At 44.2% G+C, this 21,987-nt stretch overlaps 1 protein-coding gene across 2 annotated transcripts in view; it reads right to left on the reverse strand.

Moving 5' to 3' along the window:
• Positions 1-21,631, reverse strand: part of si:ch211-91p5.3 — a 25,322-nt gene extending 3,691 nt beyond the window's left edge. The window contains exons 1-19 of one of the 2 annotated variants that reach the window (XM_042080092.1): positions 21,279-21,631; positions 17,549-17,680; positions 17,135-17,260; positions 15,687-15,839; positions 7,896-8,063; positions 7,486-7,648; positions 6,854-6,973; positions 6,249-6,449; positions 5,682-5,858; positions 5,455-5,595; positions 5,066-5,269; positions 4,571-4,885; positions 4,079-4,219; positions 3,808-3,945; positions 3,371-3,574; positions 2,976-3,188; positions 2,563-2,781; positions 2,300-2,443; positions 1,560-1,859 (exon numbers count right to left, since the gene is read on the reverse strand). In XM_042080092.1, the coding sequence (XP_041936026.1) occupies positions 1,560-1,859; positions 2,300-2,443; positions 2,563-2,781; positions 2,976-3,188; positions 3,371-3,574; positions 3,808-3,945; positions 4,079-4,219; positions 4,571-4,885; positions 5,066-5,269; positions 5,455-5,595; positions 5,682-5,858; positions 6,249-6,449; positions 6,854-6,973; positions 7,486-7,648; positions 7,896-8,063; positions 15,687-15,839; positions 17,135-17,260; positions 17,549-17,680; positions 21,279-21,476 (3,457 nt within the window). In that variant the 5' untranslated portion in view covers positions 21,477-21,631. Of the gene's footprint in view, positions 1-1,559; positions 1,860-2,299; positions 2,444-2,562; positions 2,782-2,975; positions 3,189-3,370; positions 3,575-3,807; positions 3,946-4,078; positions 4,220-4,570; positions 4,886-5,065; positions 5,270-5,454; positions 5,596-5,681; positions 5,859-6,248; positions 6,450-6,853; positions 6,974-7,485; positions 7,649-7,895; positions 8,064-15,686; positions 15,840-17,134; positions 17,261-17,548; positions 17,685-21,276 lie in introns of both variants that reach the window. The other variant, XM_042080089.1, reaches the window with a different exon arrangement.
• Between the last annotated feature and the right edge of the window lie 356 nt (positions 21,632-21,987).

Raw genomic sequence — 21,987 nt, forward strand, 5'->3', positions numbered from 1 at the left:
TTGTCAAAAAGCACCAACAGCATGTTACATAAAGATGATACTTTTCGAGTCCTCTCCATTAAGATCCAACTTAAACTTATGCTAAGCTACTGCATTTAATTGAGAACACATCTAAGCACGCACGAGAGGGAGAGAAAACGAGTAGGTTCCAGCTGGCTTGTCATTGTTGATGATGATTGATATCTTCTTTTAAATATAAGAAACATATAAAAAGAAATCGTGGAGGCAAAAAAATACGAGATTAGAGGAGATTGTGAATTTATCCGTTTCTCACTAGCCTACTATACTGTTATAAACTATGAGATCCAGGTCACTATGACATAGCTGCACTCACTGTGATTTGGAAAGTGGACAAGAATATTATGAAGAGTTGTCTTTGCCTTGTGTAATGGAACTGGTGAGTCTCTAAGTATTCAATAATTTATTTACATGAAGCACATGATATGCCGATTGAAACGCATTCCACTCAGCTACTGTAGCTAGGTGGCTACTGGCTACCAGGCTCATAATTCACTTTTAATTGCAAACAGAAAATGTCAAGCAAGCATCATGTCATACATGCTTCTCTTTCCAAAGGAATGAAAGCTGTTTGTGCCAACTTAATATCATGCTTATCATTGTTAAAATTGTGCTATACATGTGGCACAAACAAGTTTGTGGACTAGCCATAGGCTATATTTGAACGGAGCTGGTAAAAAAAGATCATTATGAGAACGTGTGGACAGTGGCACACAATGGGCTTAAAGTGACCGTGCACCATTTACAAATTAGATAAACAGCATCAAATGTCTAGTATTTCTTAAGAAATTAATACTTTAAAACAAAATTACTGTCATTATTATCTTTTAAATAATATAAAAGTGTTGACCTTGGCTTCCCTTATGAGTCACCACTGGCAGACAGCCTAATAAATTGTTTGCAGGCAAATCTGTGGCCTAGCGCAGTGAAATACCATCAGTCAAATTATTACTCATCCTTACAGTGGGCTCCGCAATTTGGAAAAACATTATATATATTTGCAGCTGTGCTGAGTGTCATGTAGCTATCCATTTTGTAGAGATTACTCAGGTATGCACATGTGTATATTACACAAGTATGCACATGCATATGTCGTAAAAGATTACAAGACAGAAACATTGAACATATTTTAATCTGTATTTATAAAAAAAATACTGTGGATTAGATGGAAGTGCTAAAATTATGATCGATAGTCTAATAATGGCATTATTAAGTGAAGAGTACCTGATGACTTGTTCAGGACTTGAAAAAGATTGGGACTTGGACTTGGACTCGACTTGGCTTTGATGTGACTTGGACTTGGACTCGACTTGCCCTTCTCTGTATTTACTTGGGACTTGACTTGGACTTGACTGCTAAGACTTGGGACTTACTTGTGACTTGCCAAACAGTGACTTGGTCCCACCTCTGTTGTGTTGTACTTGTACTTGTGTTGTTCACATGGTACAATAATTAATTAACTTGGTTGTAAACATTGTGTATCAAACATAAGTGAGAAAGCCCCCGTCAACTCTTTGTCAGTTAAGCAGCGAGCGACTCACCTGTGTCCACGCCAAGCATCTTGAGAATGCGTTCGCTCAGATAATTCCGCGCCTGCTTCTTGTTCGTGCTGCTCTTGTGCTCCAGCTTGTAGTCAGTGAACTTCAGCTGAATGGAGGCCTTGTACTGCTGGGCTTTTAGGGAACATGCTGGCTCGCCCTGGCCGGCCATCTTCAGCATAGCAGTCAGCTGCTCGTCAGCTTTGTCCGGAGCCCCTGGGATCCCCGAGAGGCCGAAGAGGCGGCCGAGTTTGGTGAAAGCATCCTGGAAGGCAGCCTGGCAGGCATCTCCCTCTGTTGAACCTGATGATGCGGCCATGATGAAAAATAAATATTAGCAACCCACCATCACTTCAATTACTGTATGTTATGGCAGCAAACAGCATACTGTACATCAATAGGGAGAGCATAACTTCATTGGCAAAGGATGGAGGTTTCAGACTTATTATGTAGTTCTTTTATCTCAAAATAATGGCTTCACACTTCTTTTGATGACACACAGACATATAATTGGCAAAAATGCATCTCTGCGAATATCAATGCACACCGAAAACATCTAGAATTGCTGTTCCAGACCAGGCATGGTCCTTCTCATCAGTTACTCAATGCATTGAGTAACCACTGAGCATTAAAATGGTGTCCAGTAGTTTGAGAGTTGATGAAAAGGGGAACTCCAACATCGTGTGAGTTCAAAACACTTGAATGCATTGCAAACAGAGAACTGAAGAATAATAACTATTAACCTTGTCCCTCATAGACCAATTTGCATGACACATTTGTCAGTGAGCAGGAAAAGGCTTTTTCCTTTCCTCCAAACTCCTCTATAGGACAGGGGAGGGATCTTTTGGCAAAGTACTGTTTGACTTCTTGGGTTGAACAGGTCTCATCTGAAAAATAAATAAAAATAAAAAATAAATAAATAAAAAACAAGGTTTTTGATATAGTTCCACATGTACCCCTCAAAGGATGATGGGAAAGAATATAAGACAAGACAATTAAAAACCACCTGCTCCAGGCCGGCAAATCCCGGTCGCGAGGCCGAATGAATGGAAGGCTTTACGACTGGCTTCTTTTTTGCTCTTGGTACAGTCTGGACTCCGGAAAGTGTATTGATCCAGCTGAACGCTCACACTGCACGTGAATCTCTGTTCCATGCTGTACTTCTCACATGTGACCACAGGGGGCAGCAGACCCAACAACACTAGCAACCTCTCCACCTTTTCACCTGGCAGACATACCAGTGTAAAAACATGCACGAAAGAACACATTATTTAGGCATAACTAACATAAAATTGCTAGAGGGAAACAGATTCAAATGAATTGCATTAACACTTATATGAAGTCAAACTTCTGAAATTTAAATCCAGACTTGTGATAGTGCACTAAAATGTCAAATGTCAAACAGCAAATAGATGGTACCTTGAAATTGCAATTTAGCCTGTTTTCTGTGTACAGGTGGTGGGCTAGAGCCAGTGGTAGGGATCATTGGAGCTACAACAGCAGGGTCTGGGTTTGTGGGCTGTGGTTTGAGTTCTGCTGCTGACGGTTTATCTTTTGAGTTTGGAGCACTGGTGCCTCCTGGTGGTAGACTCATGTTACTACTCCCAGCAGGCTCACGGCCAGCCAAGGCCACTGCAGAGATGAGTGCACAGGTGATTACAATCTTTCATTCAGACATTGTGAAAGCCACGTTTGTAATGGCAGCAATTTTAAAGTAAAACAAAAAAGGCCAAGTGCAAGGTATGGAAAGTCCTTCAACAAAGCAATCAGGGAAACATTGATTGGGCTCATAACCTGTGAGAACCAATGTTTACCTGAGCGTCCACGCTCACCACCAGACAGGCTCTCCTTCTTAGTGACGTCATAAGATGGCTGACCCAGACCCTGGGCCTCCAGTCTCTCCTTTAGGTCGCCTTTGTAGTTTTCTCCACTGGCCGTCCAGTCCAGGACCTTTGAGAGCCGCTGGAGGGCAGTTTTAGCAGCCTGATGCGCAGCCTGCTTCTTTTTGGTGGACCCCTCTGATTTTAAAGGGAGATTAAATTCATTCTACTGACAAAATTACATACATAAAAAAATAAATTTCAAAAATAACTAAATTGCAATTACTAAATTGTTTACCAAGACAGCCCTTACCTATCTTGTTTGAAGGTGTCAAACCTGAGCTTTTGTGACAGTTTTTAGGGCACAGTAAAGCATAGTGATAATAAGCATTTCATATGTAACCCCCATCAATGTACTGTTCTGCCATTACCTTGGTCTACAAAGGTGAAGGACCCACAGAGTTTGAGACTACATCTGATCTTGTCATCGATACATTTCTGCACATTTTCCACAGGTAATGGGTAGCCAGATCTCTCAAAATACATATGGACCACAGCTCTGGATGAACCTGCCAAGAGGGGTTGAAGTCAAACAAAATACTCTAAAATACTATAAAATAAGTGTGTATGTACATTTCAAATCCTGCTAAATCATCACATTTTATAACTCAATCATTTATCTGTTATTCTTTTCACTATAACCTGGTTTAGCTTTATCGAGGCCAAAGCTTTCGGCTAATTTCCCGTAGGCAGACTCTATGGCGTCTCCCTCCTGAAGCTGCCCATCCTGGTCCTGAAGCTCGGTGTCCAGGACCACGGTCACACTTCCATAGTACCGGGTGCCTGTTGGAGGAAGAGCAATTATGGGATGTAAGTACAGGATTTCCTCTGAGAAAACACTAGTGTCTTACATAATGCCAAATGGGAGTGTTTTTCTAAATAGAGCCTATGTCTATCTGCATATTCAATATGTTCTGTCACAACTAAAATGTATGCACATTGTATAAGCCATTTTAATTTGAAATGCACAAAGTACACTATTACTAACAACCATATTTTGGTATTAAAAGCAAAGACAACATACTGTTTACATTTATTGCAAGCGATTAAGCTATGAAAAGTAAAACTGTTCAAAACACGATACATATATCAGTAGGACTATTGATATTCTAGGTTGGTGAAACAACGAGTCACCTTCTACAGAGGTACTTGTTGACTCTTCCTTGACAGGCACTGATTGGGTGCCATTTCCTGAGACTCTGGATGGGGACATGTCCACGTCCTGCAGTTGCCTGTCTGTCTCTGTGCTGCACACCTCCATGTTGATTACAGATGGTTCATTCACTATGACCTGCGGGATCATTGGAGCTACAACAGCAGGGTCTGGCTTTGTGGGCTGTGGTTTGAGTTCTGCTGCTGACGGTTGACCTATGGAGTTTGGAGCACTGGTGCCTCCTGGTGGTAGATTCATGTTACTACTTCCAGCAGGCTCACAGCCAGCCATGGCCACTGCGGAGATGAGAGCACAGGTGATTACGAACTTTCCTTCAGACATTGTGAAAGCCAAGTTTGTAATGGCAGCAATTTTAAAGTAAAACAAAAAGGCCAAGTGCAAGGTATGGAAAGTCCTTCAACAAAGCAATCAGGGAAACATTGATTGGCTCATAACCTGTGAGAGCCAATGTTTACCTGAGGGTCCACGCTCACCACCAGACAGGCTCTCCTTCTTAGTGACGTCATAAGATGGCTGACCCAGACTCTGGGCTTCCAGTCTCTCCTTTAGGTCGCCTTTGTAGTTTTCTCCACTGGCCGTCCAGTCCAGGACCCTTGAGAGCTGCTGGAGGGCAGTTTTAGCAGCCTGATGCTCGGCCTGCTTCTTTTTGGTGGACCCCTCTGTGGTTAACAGTCAAACTCCAAAATTAACTATCTGATGACAACTATGGATTGGATCTTTACTTGATAAGTGCTTCTAAATAAAGTTGTGTTCTGGAACTTTGGAAGCACCCCTTTTCGAGCTTAGCTAAATGAAATAATTGTATAAAATTATAAAAACATATTATTAGAAGACTGGCAGTCACCTTGGTCATGAAAGGTAAAAGCCCCACACAATTTCAGCTTGCAGTAAAACGTCTCATCAGGGCCTTTGCTGCTGTTCTCTGCTGGTGGAGGGAATCCACGCTCCTGAAAATGCTCCTGAACCAAGCCTTGTTTTGAGGACCCTATTATGAAACACGATGCTTTAACAAACTGCCACAGAATGATTAGTGAACAGTAACGTCTGGATTACTGATATACTGTGTCCCACCTGCTTTGGCTTCATCTAGTCCAAAAAGATGGGCCAATTTTCCATAGGCAGCCTCAATGGCCTCCTTTTCCTGACCACATCCTTCCTCAGAAGCAACCTCAGTGTCCAGAACCACTATCACACTTCCATAATAGTACTGGGATGCAGTTTTCGCTGGGTCTTGCCCTGACATGCATCCTTTAATGGAATAAATACATACATAGAAACACACACACACACAAATAAACACACACAGAGAGTTAGAGAGAGAGAAAGAGCATATGAAAGAGCATATGAATGTGTGAACCTGTACATATTACTTTTTTACTTTTACTGTCACATTACACAGCCTCCCTGATTGTTGCCTTCAATCTCATCTTTTCTAGATGAGAACACTAGAACCAGAAGATGCCAGGAGACTTTCTCTTATTTGAATGTATTTACACTTTCTCAGGTTTCTGTCTGTGCACCTACCTGAATGTTTGCTAAATGTTGTAGATGTGCCACTGATTTTCATGAACCACATACAGTACTGAACTGCATTTTTACAATAAGCAAGCCAACCAGCCAGCCTGCCAGGATACTCACCCTCAGAGGTGCTGCTTTCTGAGGGCTCAACTGGATGCTTCGTCTGCTGTTCTTCTCCAGTATGGACTTCAGCACTGGGGGCTAAGGTCTGCAGGTGATCCAGGGCCTTTTTAGCAACCTCTTGATGTGCTAGCTTCTTATTTAGGCACGCTTGCTCTCCGGAAAATGTGAGTCCATTCACCTCTACGTGGCCCCTGTAGCCTGTGAAAAGTAAACAAGACAGAAGTGTAATACAAAGCACATCTTGGCACCTACTAACAGAACACAAAACATGATGAGAAAATGTAAACATTCCTGTTTCAACAATTCTGTACATGAAATGTTCCTGTGCATTTCAATACACTGCATTTTGACTAAATAATAATAATTTGTATCTAAATTCCTGAATTCAATATCCTATGAAACAAAATCAGACACGATAAGTAACACAGCATCTGACATGACTAAGGTTAGATGATCAGTCATATACCAAGAAGCACTGGGTCTTCCCAGTATTGTTGTCATACTCTAGTATAAAATCCTGGGGATTCGGTGAAGCTGGTAACAATCATCATGGGATTATACAAGATATATTCAGTCAAATAAGAGAGGAAGGAAGTTCATACCATCTCCCTCAAGACTCTCAGTAAACACAGGCTCAGGCCAGCCATACTTCCGTGCCAATTCAAAAACATAGTTCTTATATTTCAGCGGATTCATACTGAAGAGAGGGTCTTTCTTAGGTCCTGAGAAGACATAAAATGTAATAACACAGACAATTGTTATCAGATAACACTTACTACAGAATGCATCCTGGTGTAACATGGTTGTCACTATTCTACTATCAGGATATCTGGTTGTCACTATTCTACTATCAGGATATCTCTTTTACAGTAACTGTTGTTTTACAGCAATTTCATCACACTGTGTGTTGAAATTGTGTGAATTACCACATATCTAACACAGGTTTAATAGGACTGTGGTTTTGCATGCTTGTATAGCTGTGCAGTCTGAGTGGTAACAACAGTGCACATCAAGGATGATTTTCTATGGTTTGTGATCATTATATGTGTCTCTTGTGACAGCGCTTTTCTCTAGTAAGGGTGAGGTAGAAAATTAAGCAATTTGTTGACTGGCTGGAATATTGCATGGCTTGATCCTAGCCACCTAGTTTGTTTCCCATTTAGCCAAATATGTAATGGGTTACCGTGACAAAGTGGTCCTTTAAGTTGCCTGGATTGGAATCTGGGCCTCTCACCTTGAGTGACCTTCACCTCCAGCTGGTCCACCCGCTCGTTCAGCACGTTGATTTGCTTCTCATGCTCGTCCACCCTCCTCTGAAGCTGCTCCAACTGCGGAGCAAGCTTCTCCTTCAGGTCCTCGTTCTTCTGAAGAAAGGTCTTGATGCCTTCAATCTCCTCCTACGTCAACAGACACATGCTTTTTCAGGCATTAGAGTAAGTGGTCGATGTGTGAAAATAGGTCCACATCCACATCTTCCTCAGCAATCATTGTCTGTCTTGATGTGTCCTTGAAACATTTGTTTACAATCCCCATTCACATAACATGTACAGAATATAAAAATAATGACTAGAGTAATGATTATAAAATGCTTCTTGAAATGACTTCAGGGTGTTTAAATGGCCTGCAAATTAAACAATACATTACTTTGACACCATCCTGGTTCTCCTCATATCGTTGCATCAAAAACTCAATCTTCTCTTTCAGTGCTTTTTGCTCCATCTCCATACATTTCTGTTGCAGTGCATCAGAATTATTCTTTTGCTTTCCTTCCGTACCATGCCCCTGGAGGCCTTTATCCACTGTATCAATTATCTACAAAAGAACACATTATGCTGTTAATACATTTTTACTAAACACATGGAGATAAATCTTTTTCCATCTTTTGCATTACATTTTCTCATGCTAATGTAATTGTAAGTAATAGCAGATGCATGGCAGCACAAAAGTACAGTAGTTTCAAATAACCCCCATACATGTGACCAACCATTCCACCCACCTGGTCTAGCCTCAAAGATCAATACAACTTGGTAACTTATGGTAAAACCATATGCATCCATATGAAGCATCAGCAGAGAGCCTTTTTCTGGAGAGGTAAAACACTCCCTAAATCTTTTCAGAAGTATTGTAAATACATATTTCTTGTAAATGAAGATTTTAAATGCAGTTATTTACTCAATTACAAAGAGAAAATACACATATGTCGTTTAGTGATGCCATCAGTGCAGCCATTGATTGTGTTCAATAGCATTGCTAACCATACTCCTCTGCCTATCATCACATAATGCCCACCCCATACCGATACAATACAATACGTAAGGGATAATGGACGACACGGTGGTCTGTTCACAGAAATTAATGCACGGTCGAGGTTGTAAAATGGCCCCGACGCGAAGCGCTATCGTATGTTGCTGTTTGCTTGGCCGTCTTAACAACTGTTTTTCTGAATTAACGAGATAATTTTCTCGGGATTCGGGATGATTGACAGCAATTCGGGATGATTGACTTCGGGATGATTGACAGCAATTAACTCACCCACTGCCGCCGCAGGGTATTTAAGCCGACCTCCTTTTCCATACGTCACACGCTCCGGCGTCCGCGAAATCATTCGTCCGAAGTATTGTTCGCACAGACAAGACAGCCATCATGGAACTGGAAATCCACGCCTCTTCCAGCGATCTGGAGGACAACTTCGTCCCGCCAACACCCGACACCCAGGGCCTTCCACTGGGCGAAAATAATCCTACTCGTTCCCCTTGCCGCCAGCGTAGGGAACCCAGGTCACAGGGTCGCAGAAGGCGCTCCTCTCCTGCCCCCGTCCGGGGCAGCACCTCTCGCTCAGTAGCCTCATCTCGCGGCAACACCAGGACCCAGCGCCAGCAAGGCGATGACCCTATTCACTGGACGGTGGCCCGCATCCGCAGCACTCTCCATTCCCGCGGCATCGCGTTCCGTAGGTCGGATAGGAAGTTCCATCTCCTCCGCCTTTTAACGCAGTCGGATAACCCGGTCTTTTCGCCCTCCCGCTCCCCCCCTTGTTTTCCTCTCCGGAACAGGAAGCAGGCTGCTCTTTCTGGCATCCCGGCGCGGTTCCTTCCGCCGGCCATTCAGCCGGACGAAGCTCGCACCACCAGTCACCTCGCGAACCACACCCGCACCACACGCTTCAGAGCGTATCATTCTGCCGCTTCAGCCACAGCTACTGCCGCGTCAGCGGCTCAGGCTCCTTCCCGCCGACTTTCTTCCCGCCGCATCTCCACCGTAGTTCCGGGTCCGACCCCACTTCTCCAGATGGCCCCGGTAGCAACCGCGTCGCAACTCCCCCCACCCCTTCTTTCCCTCCCCTAGCCAGGACTCGGTCCAGGGCTGCCCCACCTCCAGTCGTTCCGACGACTGCTCCCTCCCTCCCCCCTTTCCATTCCGGGAGCCACGTCTGTACAACACGCCTCAACTCACGAAGCGTCAGCTTGAAGATTCAACTCGCTGGCTCCCCATCTCTCTTACGAGCTAGCGAGCACCTGGTCTCAGCCGGCGCCGATAGCGACCGCGTCGCTACTCCCCCTTAACCCTCTTTCCTTCCCCGTCCCACTTCCCGCGACCCTGTCCCAGGTCGCTCCACTTCCGGTCGCGTCAGCGACCGCTCCCTCCCTCCCCCCTTTTCCCCCTTCCCATCTCCGCGCTAGACCAGCCCGCCGCAGCGGGTCATTCGCACTCAGCGAGTGCCGCGGACCACGACGTCCCGTTCCGGCTTCCAAGCTATTCATTAGCCACAGCAAAGGCCATGCCACCACCTCCTCACGCTGCAGCATTCGAACCACCACCAGTCACAGCGTCCACCAGGAACCTCATTTTGTCAGGTGCAGACGTAGACCTTTCCACCATTCTTCCCTCCCTCCCTATTCCCTCTCATAACCGGGATTTAGTGTGCGGCGAACTGGTTTTGTCTTTAAAACATTCTGGCCCAGCATCAAAAATTCTGTCATTTCCCGAGTTCACCGTAGCTTTTACCAACTACACAGAAGTCATCTGTTCCGTGTTCCCCAGCCGATGCAAAGAGTTAAATGACTACCTGGCCATCATCGCCGGACTAGCCGTGTCCTACGGGGGAGCCCACTTTTATACGTACCACCGGCTGTTTTCAGCAAAATGCGCCGCCAGAGTCGGCCTCTGGAACCAAAACCCCTACTGGGGCGCGCTCGATATGGAGCTCCATAACCGCGTTTTCCTAGGACTTAAGCCATCTTGTCCCCTCTGCAATAGCCCCAGTCACGGTGCGGTCGAGTGTCCACTAGTCAACCCCGAACACCAACTCCCCAGCACCAGCTCCACAGCCCCGAAATCCTCATCCTATGTTCCCCGCATCCCCGATGCTTCGGCAGGAGAAGCCAGGGAAGAAGACGAGCATTCCTGGAAAGGTCGAGAAATCTGCCGAAGATTTAACTTTGCTCAGTGTCGCCAATCCTCCTGCCGTTACCTCCACGTTTGCAGCTACTGCGCAGGCGCCCACGCCAAGTCAGTCTGTTCCGCACTCAAGAACATAAATAAAAAGTTTAAAAAGTACCTCTCTACTCCAATCATTGTTCCTGCTCTCCATTCAGAACTTCAGTCCAATCCAAATAGGGAATTTTGCGACTATTTGACTTCGGGGATGACGCACGGGTTCCATCCAGGTGTTTTAGCAAGACCTACAGAGTCTTTCGTTTGTAAAAACCTTCAATCCGCCGTCGAAGATCCGGAGGTGGTCACCTCACTCCTAAGCAAAGAGGTCGAATCCGGTTTTATGATCGGTCCGTTCACCAAGCCTCCATTCCCAGTCTACAGGATCAACCCCATAGGCGTAGCGCAAATACTCACAATAATACCACTCCCAGCATTAACAGTTTGATTCCACTAGAAGAGTTCTCGCTGCACTACCACTCCGTCGACGACGCTATCGCTCTGATTAAAAAGGCAGGCAGACGTTGGCTAGCTAAAGCGGACATCACCTCAGCCTTCAAAGTCATGCCCATTAATCTTGAATTCTGGCACCTCTTCGGAGTCAAATGGCATAAGAGATACTATTTCGCAGTTCGCCTCACCTTCGGCTGCCGCAGCAGTCCCAAAATTTTTGATACGCCCTGTGCTGGATTCTCCAAAATAATTATGAGCTCCCATTTCTCGTTCATCTTCTGGATGACTTTCTCATAGTTATCCCCCATTCCTACCCACCGGCCCTAGGCATTTCTACGCTAGTTGATGTATTCAACAAACTGGGAGTCCCACTCTCAGTCGAGAAGACGTGCGGTCCTTTATCCAGACTCGAATTCCTCGGCATCATTTTAGATACCGAGGAATTCTCTTCATCTCTCCCTAAAGAGATAAAAGACAGAATCTCTTTACTGTTGAGCGAGTTTATAACATCACCATCTCACACCAAACAAGAAGTTCTCTCCCTTCTAGGCCACCTCAATTTCGCCATGAGAATCGTTCCCCAGGGCCGCCCTTTCATCTCGCATCTCCTAAACTGCACCTCAGCAACCCCATCTCTCGAAGACGTCGTATCTCTAGATGCCCAGTGTCTGGCCGATCTCAAACTCTGGAGGATGTTTTTAAACGAATGGAATGGCCTGTGCATGTTCTACGACGACTGCCAATCATCTCCAGAAGACCTCCAGTTATGCACCGACGCAGCCCCCTCAATAGGCTTCGGAGGCTTTTTCAAAGGGCGCCGGTTTGCATCCCCGTGGCCACTAGAGTTCAGAGAGCTAACAACCGAAAACGAATCGTCAGCCGCGTTCGAACTCTACCCTGTAGTCATCGCGGCCCTACTCTGGGGGAAGGAGTGGACCTCCAAGAGCGTGCTAATCCACAGCGACAACGAAGCCGTAGTGCACATCATTAATAACTCGCACTCAAAATCGTCTGCGCTTTCCCCTCTTATCAGGCGTCTAATCTGGATAGCAGCCAGCTACCAGTTTATTATAAGAGCCGCGCACGTCCCCGGTTGCCTCAATTAAATTGCTGACTCTCTCTCTCGTCTTAATTTCCAGAGATTCAGAAGCTTGGCTCCAGAGGCGGACCCGTACCCTACTCCACTCCCCAGCTTTTCGGAGACCATCTTCCTATAAACCACCCCCTCAGCTACCTTCAGCCCATCACGACCGACCTAGCCCTTCAAGCCCTCGCACCCAGGACCATGCAGTCCTACTGGACTGCTTGGTCTTGCTTCAAACAGTTCCACGCAAAGCACTCACATCCATTTCCCAGTTTCGATGCAGTCACCATATCATCATTTATCACCTACGCCCACACTTCACTCGGGATCAGAGTCTCTTCCATTAGAGTCTACCTAGCTGGCATTCATTTCTTCTTCAAACTCCTCCACGGCTCCGAATGCCCTTCCTTCTCCGACGCCAGGATAGGCTTGTTAATTAAAGGTATCCGTAGGCAACAGCCAGTCCCCCAAGACTCCCACCTTCCCATTACCTCAAGCATTCTCGCCACCTGCCTCGCTACCCTTCACAAAGGGTTAATTTCACCGCATTCCGATTTCACCATCTCCGTTATGTTTCTACTGGCCTTTTTTGGGCTGCTGAGATGTAGCGAGTTTACATGCCCTTCGTCCCTCTTCATTCCCGATGTCCACCCGTGCATCACAGATCTAGAGCAGCTAGACCAAGAAACCATTCGATTTACCATCAAACAGAGTAAAACCGACCAGTTCCGAAAAGGACACTCCATATTCATTTTTAACTCCGCCTCAGATCTTCAGCCTTTCCAATACCTATCTCACTACATCTCATATCGGTCAGCTCAAGCTTCGTCTACTAGCCCGCTCTTCGTGTCAGATGAAGGGCTACCCATCACTCGCCACAGGTTCCAGACACTCACTCCTTCAGGATAGGAGCTGCCACAACAGCCGCGCTCAACGGCTTATCAGAACAACAAATTAAAATACTGGGCCGTTGGTCCTAGGATGCCTACCAGTCTTACATCCGCTCCAATCTAGCGGATTTACGACTCGCTCAGCAAGCACTTATGTAGTCGGTAGCGGCCTTTCTCTGTGATCTTTTGGGGTGCAAGCGGTCATCGCTCTATCGCGATATCCGCTCCAGGCACTCCAGGACCACGGACAGCTACCTCGCCAAACACGCACTTCTCCCATACATTCTAGTCTAGCTGAAGCAATCATATCGAAGGGCGAACTAGTGAAATGTTGTTTTCTAAACAAAGTTCGGGAGGAGCCTTCGGGATGATTGACAGCAATTAACTCACCCACTGCCGCCGCAGGGTATTTAAGCAGACCTCCTTTTCCATATGTCACACGCTCCGGCGTCCGCGAAATCATCCCCCCTCCTCCCCCTACTCCTCCATTTCACCTATTGCCCTGTTACTCATCCTCCTTACACAGGGGGGTGCAAGCGGTCATCGCTCTATCGCGATCTCCGCTCCAGGACCACAGACAGCAGGGTATCTGCACATTTTAAATTAAACAAATTTAAAGACTTTTAAGACCTTTTCAAGACATCTAAATGGAAAAATTAAGACTATACCACGGCAAAAAGATGCATACGACAACTTAAAACTGTTTTATGCAATAGTTTTTTTTTCCTACTAATTCCCCCACCCCATTTTGGATGTCTACAGAAGTTACCACATATATTTTAGTGAAAGAAAAATAATTGTGTGTGAATTACCTTCACAGCTATAAATGCCCAATTTTAGGGTCTGGGCTGGTTGCTTTTGAAGCTGGCTGTACATATCTGGTTGTGCTTACTGGCTGAGGCTGACTGTTCTTCACCTGTGTCTGTAGTAGCCTAGGCTACTTGCCAAAGACATATGCACTGGACTGGATTCTCTTCAATATTTTTTTCAAAGTTAGACTAAGCTATTTAAATATTTGAATAGGCCTACTTTATATAATTTACTATGTGCATATTGTCCCATATGCAACACAGCAAATTTAAGTTAATCTACGACTTTACATTTTGTATACCAGTTGTATCTAAACCAACCAAAGCTTGACTGAAACATTGTAAAACCATTGACTTGTTTTAAATTAATTCAGGGTCCTCCTCGGATCCTGCTGAAACTGCTGGTTTCATCTCAAGCACGCACGTATTATGAACGCACGTAGCCAGTCGCCGACATTAAAAAAAAAAATGCAGCTATATTTCACAACTTTTGCGAAGTAGGCCTACTGGGAAAGGCTAGCAAGCAAGCTGCTGACAGATATTACAGGTATTATAACTTAGACAGATATTTTCTTCCCTAGGCTAGGCCAGCAACACACGCTGGAAAGATGCAAACAGATCAACTTAACATGTACAGTATTTCCTCTTGATTGCGAAAACGTTTGTTTTCTTTTTCTGTCAGTCCGTGGTTCCTTCCTTCGCAGCAAATTATCAGACGAGTGACAGAAGCACTGCGCATAATTTGACCAGCAGTCTTGGCGTCCATAGTTTGTGAAACCATGATGCCCAGCGCAACTCCAAAAAGGAAAAATGAGTATCCGGCTTGAGGCTGCGCCGGACAGAGCTTTTAAAATCCATAGGCTATGTCCTGCCTAAATTCAAACGTATGCAACGGTTAGGCAACGTTAGGGGAAGGTTTCTAAAGTTTGCAACGGTTAGGGAACGTTAGGGGAAGGTTCTCTAAAGGTTGCAACCTTTAGATAACGTTAGGGGAACAATTCAGGTAACGTTTTATATAACCAAACTTTCCATGGGAACCAAAACTTACTCAAAAACTAACCTTCGGGGAACGTTTGGGAACCAAAAACTAACGTTCCTGAAACCAAAAACTATGGTTCCCAGAAATTGTTACCTGGGTGGCCACCCTATCGCTAACTGTCTTACCAACTCTTTCTCCGGCTCATTCTACCACTCACGTAGGCTACCTGCGTATCTCTCAGGCCTTGGCTACACCACAAAAACGTCAGGCATATTTGTACATATTATTACCGTTTTCACACCTTTAACCACACCCGTGAAAAACATGCAACCACTACACTTCCTCCAGTAGCCTTATAGTCACTTATACAATTGTGTTTTAAATACACGAAAAATCGAATGGAGACATTTCACTCGGTCTCTTGCACTCGCTCACTCGCTGGCGGTCCCATTCGCAAATTTAACACCTCCCTTTCAAAAATTCAAGACATCCCAGGCAATTTAAGACTGTTTTAGGCCTGAAAAAACAAAAGTTGTATTTAAGACTTTTTAAGACTTTTTAAGGATCCGCGGGAACCCTGAGACAGCTACCTCGCCAAACACGCACTTCTCCCATACATTCTAGTCTAGCTGAAGCAATCATATCGAAGGGCGAACTAGTGAAAATACAATAAATGGTTGTGATTGGTTACTGGGTTTTCTGTGATTTTAGAAATTGTTGTAAATTAAAGGATGACCAAGCAGATCTGCAGAGCAAATTCAGGCTATAGTTTATCGACTGACTTACCTTCTCAATCTCATTGGGCAGCATCTTAAGGTCCTGAACATTTTGGTCCAAAAGACGGGCAAAGTCTTTGATCTTCTCCAAGTGCTGCTGAAACTCCTGCTGGCTCATTGTGAAGTCAGGGGAATGCATCACACAGTTTCTCACATGAATTACCTACAAAGGAAACCAGGTACACACACACACACAGAGGAAGAATAAAAAATAACGTCACTGGCAGGCTTGGAATTTCACCATTCTGGGGGCAAGGCCACTTGGCCTTCAGTTGGGCATATTTGGTGGGGGGCACAAAGGCCACATGTCAGGGCACCAAGGCCAAAGTTAACTATACAGTAGTAGCATATAAAAATGATCAAAGTTGTATTTAGCCTATTCACTGCAGTAGACCTGCATCACTGTATGAAACATTACAAAAACATGAAACATGACATATTACATAGAACTGTAAATCATCTGATTATCTAATAATTACAGATATCTAGGCTATATATAACATTTATTTTATATTTGGCCTGCTATGAAATCATGTATTGAACACTTTAAGCACAGCTCTAAGAAACTCAAATAGCCTAGATGCATGCTTAGCATTTTGTGATCATTAAGGCTACTTTCACAAACTCTTAGTGAGCTGTCCTCTGATTTACCAATATCCAGGCGATATTTGTAACATTTATTTTGTATTTGGCCCGTTATGAAATCATGTGGAACAATTTAACCACATTGTAAAACTTAAAATTCAAAACTGGATTACTCTGGAACGGCTAACTGTACAGGGGACTGCTTTACAGCTTTGTGTTCGGTAAGGTCTGCTGTTTATTCTGATATATGGTTTGTCATGTGTTAAAAGAAGGGTTCGTGAAGTATAAGAGATGAATGGGTAGGGAGATCATGGACGCAAAACCTTCAGTAGAATGTATGATTAAATTGAATTATATTATTTACTTTTCTCGCGAACCGTTCAACACCGCAATTATCGGCTAACATCGTTTAAAAGCTGAGAAAAAGCTCTTTCATGTGATACTTGTGATGTCTGTGTGATGACGAGTAGGCTACTTCGCAAGTAGTTCAACTGAGAAGAATAGGTGAATTTGGACGCACTTTCTTTCTTGCGCTGTCACTTTCTCCACTGCGTAAAATACTAAAGTAATTTGCGCTGTGAATGCTAAGATTATTTTGACAGGCCACAGGCTAAATAAAAATCACTATTAGTAGGACGCAAAGCAGAATATTGAAAGAAGGGGGCACCAAGGCCACCGTGGCCTGTAAACCTCTGATTTTCAAAGGGGCATCACGGCCAACGCAAGGGGCTACCCTGGTCACTGGCAACACTATCTTGACAAAAATATAAGAAAGAATATATAATCACATAAATCAGGAAATTTAAATGTACAAAATAATTATTCCAATGCACCATCTAGCCGTGCTGTGAGCTGGATGTTTCTCTTGATTACCTTGTTAGTGTGCTGGTCCTTAATAAATTTGCGGAAGTGAGTACAATGGCCCATTAGGTTAAGTAACGCTGCAATATCAAAATGATCATAGATGGTGTGCTCTCGATGTCCCTGGGGCATGTGCACCTGAAATATGTTCAAGTTAACACACACAGAGACAGGTTTGAAAAGCAGGACATAAAAAAGTTAATAGAAAAAATAAGACACAAATTAAAACCACATTTAGGCACAAGCAAATTACACTCTTGTTTTATTGCATTACTGTACATATATGCCATTTTCTGACAGACTGTTGTCTATTGTCTCTATTTTTTTTCCAAGAAATAGATATTGCACTTCAGACCTATTGCAATTCAGAGCTCCATTAGTGTATTGGCTTGGAGTTATGTATGATGAATAGCCTAATAAACTCACCTTAGCCACCTCCCATTTCTCGTTCGGCCACAGATGTGGCAAGCAATTTTTCCAGTAAACCATATTTTTTGCACCAATGTGATTGGCCAAGATTTCGTCACTCCATGGTGTACAGACATCACAGTAAGGTTTCTGTGGAAGAAAAGTAGCGAATTCATACGATATACAGGCCCTATCAACATATACCTTGCATATTGTAGGCCTATTCCCTAGCTTTGTGTTAAATTAAATACAGTAGGCTATGGCTAGCCCCTAAAGCAGGCACAGGCAACCTGCGGCCCGAGGGCCACATGCGGCCCCTTCCTCTCTAGTGGCTCCCTGGCTTTCTCTAAAAATGGAAGTTATAAAATATTTCTAGCAATTTCATATAGTTGTTAAGCAGTCCCAACACATTAACAGTTATACGGCACAGTACATCATATATATAGGCAGAGTAGCTTAGGCCATTGGTTCCCAAAGACTGGGTCGCGACCCATTTGGGTCGCCAGCATATAGTGACAATTTATGTTGCGTAATACCCCTAGCTTATACCTTATATAGTTTAGGAAAGCTAACAGCTTTGTATTAGAATCTAGTTTGTTAACTACCACAGTCACGAGTTGGGTCGCGATAGTCTGTCATTTTTAAAAAGTGGGTCCCCAGAAAAAAAGTTTGGGAAACACTGGCCTAGGCCCTATGGCGATAATGCCATATGCCATATGCCTGAGGCTAATAAGGATAGAGATGTCTAAACTGAATTCTTTTAAATGGTTCCGACATCTTTGCGACCCCAGACAGATTTATTTTTATATCTGGTCAAAGAAATTGCCCTTTTAAGAGAAAAGGTTGCCGACCTCTGCCCTAGAGGCTTTGCTCAATAGTCTAGTCCAGGGCTATTCAATTAGTTTGTAATGGGGGCCAGTTCATGAAAAGCATCACAACTGAGGGGCCGGAGAAATGCGGCTTGAAATATGAGTAGGCTAATCACATTAACAGCTGTATATACAATGAAGTACAACAGCAGCAATATGGGTGTTCAAATGTTGTATTTTGTATGCATAACATCATTACCCAGTTGTTGGTGGCTAATATGGAATTAAATCTGTGATAACAAATAACAGTAATGGAATCTGTACTTTGCACAGTAACTGTTAGGTCCAAGATTTCCAGTGAGTAGCCTACAAACAGGATTCAAACACTGTTCAGGTGAATTAAATGTGTAATCAGTCGCATATGTAGCTCTTCTGACTTATAGGCCTACTTGTTACATTTGACGTTCCCACCATTTAAATGAGATGACCGTGACCTCTAGATTTTTTTTAGCAGTGCAGGCCAGTCAGAATAGCCTAATAATAATAACACGGGGGTCCGGGGGTGTCTCCCCCTGGAATTTTTTATTTTCTGGTTGCTAATCACACTATTCTAACATGTTTTGAGAGGGACAGGCCCATCTTTTTTCTGACGCACCTCACGTTACCCCATGCATTAAACCTATGTCACTGCTTGAATAAATGAAAAACATAGCCTACTGAACATGGGCATCGTCATAGTTCACGATGACAATGAAAACGTTTAGCCTACTTGGTTTCTGACAGAAATTACGTTTTGTGCCAACATATTGTAGAAACACAACCACGGCCTTTATTTGGTGAACGGAGGTGCAAATCATCTCCTTTACTTTACATTACATTACATTACATTTGGCTGACGCTTTTTTAACCAAAGCGACTAACAACATGGTAAATAGTAAGTTTTAGAACAATTCTCACAATTTTAGGACAGTTTAAAAAAAACACATTAGAGTACAGTAAGAATAAGTGCGTCGGTGAGTGCTGTATTTTAACAGTTACTTGTCAGTTTAACGGCTGGTGAGTGCTAGGATCAGTAAGACTTGTTGTAAGTGTTGCTATGAGAGTAGATGTTCTCTAAAGAGCTGGGTCTTCAGGAGTTTTTTGAAAGTGGAAAAGGATGTCCCTGCCCTTGTAGGAACTGGCAGTGTGTTCCACCAACGAGGAACAACAGATGAGAAAAGTTTGGATTGGCTTGAGCGTACCGGTGGTAGAGCTAGACGTCGTTCGTCAGAGGAGCGCAGCGGTCTGGAGGTAGTGTAAGTCTGTATGAGGGCATTCAAGTAGGTGGGAGCAGAACCGGAGACTACTTTGTAGGCAAGCGTTAGAGACTTGAATTTGATACGGGCCGCCATAGGTAGCCAGTGTAGCTGGATGAGCAGCGGGGTAACATGTGCCCTTTTGGGTTGGTTGTAGACCAGGCGTGCCGCCACGTTCTGGATCATCTGAAGTGGTTTCACTGCGCAGGCTGGGAGACCTGTCAGGAGGGCATTGCAGTAGTCGAGTCGTGAGATGACTATTGCCTGAACCAGAAGTTGGGTAGCATCTTGAGTCAAGTAAGTCCTGATTTTCCGTATGTTGTAGAGTGCGAAACGGCATGACCGGGCGACTGAGGCAACATGATCTGAGAAGTTTAGTTGGTTGTCGAGAACAACTCCAAGATTTCTTGCAGTCCTGGTCGGTGAAACAGACAGGGAGTCAAATTTGATGTTGATGTCGTGGTGTATGGTAGGTTTAGCTGGGATGACCAGCAGTTCAGTCTTTGAGAGGTTCAGCTGGAGGTGGTGTGCCTTCATCCATGTAGCTATGTCTGAAAGGCAATCTGAGATCCGTGCTGAAACCAGGGGGTCGTCAGGTGGAAAGGACAGATAGAGCTGTGTGTCGTCTGCATAGCAGTGGTATGAGAAGCCGTGCGAACGGATAATCTGTCCCAAGGAGGTGGTGTAGATAGCAAAGAGGAGGGGGCCCAGCACTGAGCCCTGGGGGACCCCTGTGGTGAGATGGTGAGGTGCAGATAGCTGACCAAGCCATGATACGTTAAACGAGCGTCCTGTGAGGTAGGATTCAAACCAGGAGAGAGCAGCTCCGGAGATTCCCATGTCAGCGAGTATAGAGAGAAGGATACGGTGATTAACCGTGTCAAAGGCAGCCGATAAGTTTTTTTTTTACTTACTTTGGTTATTATATAGTCTCGATTCACTTTAACCACAAAACGTTTTGCCGTCGTCACATTTACAAATATGCAATTTACCTTCGCTATCAGTGATACTTTTTGCTACGAATCGCAATTGTGTGCGCATTTAATGTTATGCCACATTATTTCCAAGAGGCCTTTAGACGGGCTAATTTCTGACTTCACTAGACTATAATTGCATTTGTTTATGTTGTAAGACGTGAAGAAATGAAGGACATCGGCAATAGCCAGGCTACTATATAGAAATACTTTGAGTCGGATCTGCTCCACCTTTCCACCAAGTTTTGCGGAAATTGTGCCCGTGTTTTTTTGCGATATTGTTGACAGAAACTATTTGTGTGGTGCAACCTGTTAAATATTAGTAGGCTAGTACATAAACTCCAACGTGGTAATTTAGGTTGAAACTAAACTATGGCACTTACGTTCAGCTTATGTACTAATGTAATGAATTGTAATGTAGCCTAACTTGTTCAATAGGCTGAGGTGCAGTGGATGCAGGACTAAAGCAAGCGAGAGATGCAAGAATGGAGCTCATGCGCTTGCTATAGATTAGACCAACATTTTTTTTAAAGGGCCAGTAGAAATGACCTGCCGCCAATTGAAGAGCCCTGGCCTAGTCCGTTCTTCAACCATTCCGGCTGAGTCAGTTATAACCAGACGATGCAACTAAATTATATTCAGAGAAACAAAACAATATGCATGCACCTACCTTGTTTTGCCACTTATTTCCATCACATTTATTTTGACAGGTAGCCCCTTTCAACCTGTTGCCGAGTTTATGCTGAAGTGACCTGTGATAAGTTTCGGTTTCGTTTTCGAGGAAAGAGCGCAGCCCTACTCTCAGTGTGTTGAGACTCTCTGTAGTTTTAAGCCAGTTACGGTAATTGTCATCGCCGAAGCGTGCCATTTTTACTGGTATCTTCTAAATGTCCGTGCCTGTAATATGTAGGCTACTACATCTCCACATTAGCACCTTCCCAGGGCAGGTTCCAGAAGCATGTTGGCAGGACAGCCCGTTGCCTAGTATCGTAGCGTCTTGCGAAGAGCCCCAGTGTGATAGACTGGTTGCTGTCATGTGACACACGCAATGAGAGCATCACAGTCCCGCCCCTCCTTCGAGAGAGCTTAGTTTCCGGAAGTAAGTTTCCCATTCATTTCTCCCATAGACGTTTTGGAAAAATCCGTAACTAAATAGTTTTAGAGCATGTCAGGCTAAACAGCTACGGCGTAACTCATAAGCATACAACATATCATTTCGAGTGAAAAAACGAAGAGAAAGTCCACAAAAAGTCAAAGGTACAAGACTGTGTACATATTTTCATTTCCGACCGAAGGAACTACTCATCCCATAAACCACCGCGCCCATAGCAAAACCGGCGCGATTTTGCCATTTAAACAACTAGTCTGATAGCCTAGAA

Source organism: Alosa sapidissima, chromosome 23, assembly GCF_018492685.1.
Source record: "Alosa sapidissima isolate fAloSap1 chromosome 23, fAloSap1.pri, whole genome shotgun sequence".
Classification (NCBI taxonomy): domain Eukaryota; kingdom Metazoa; phylum Chordata; class Actinopteri; order Clupeiformes; family Clupeidae; genus Alosa; species Alosa sapidissima.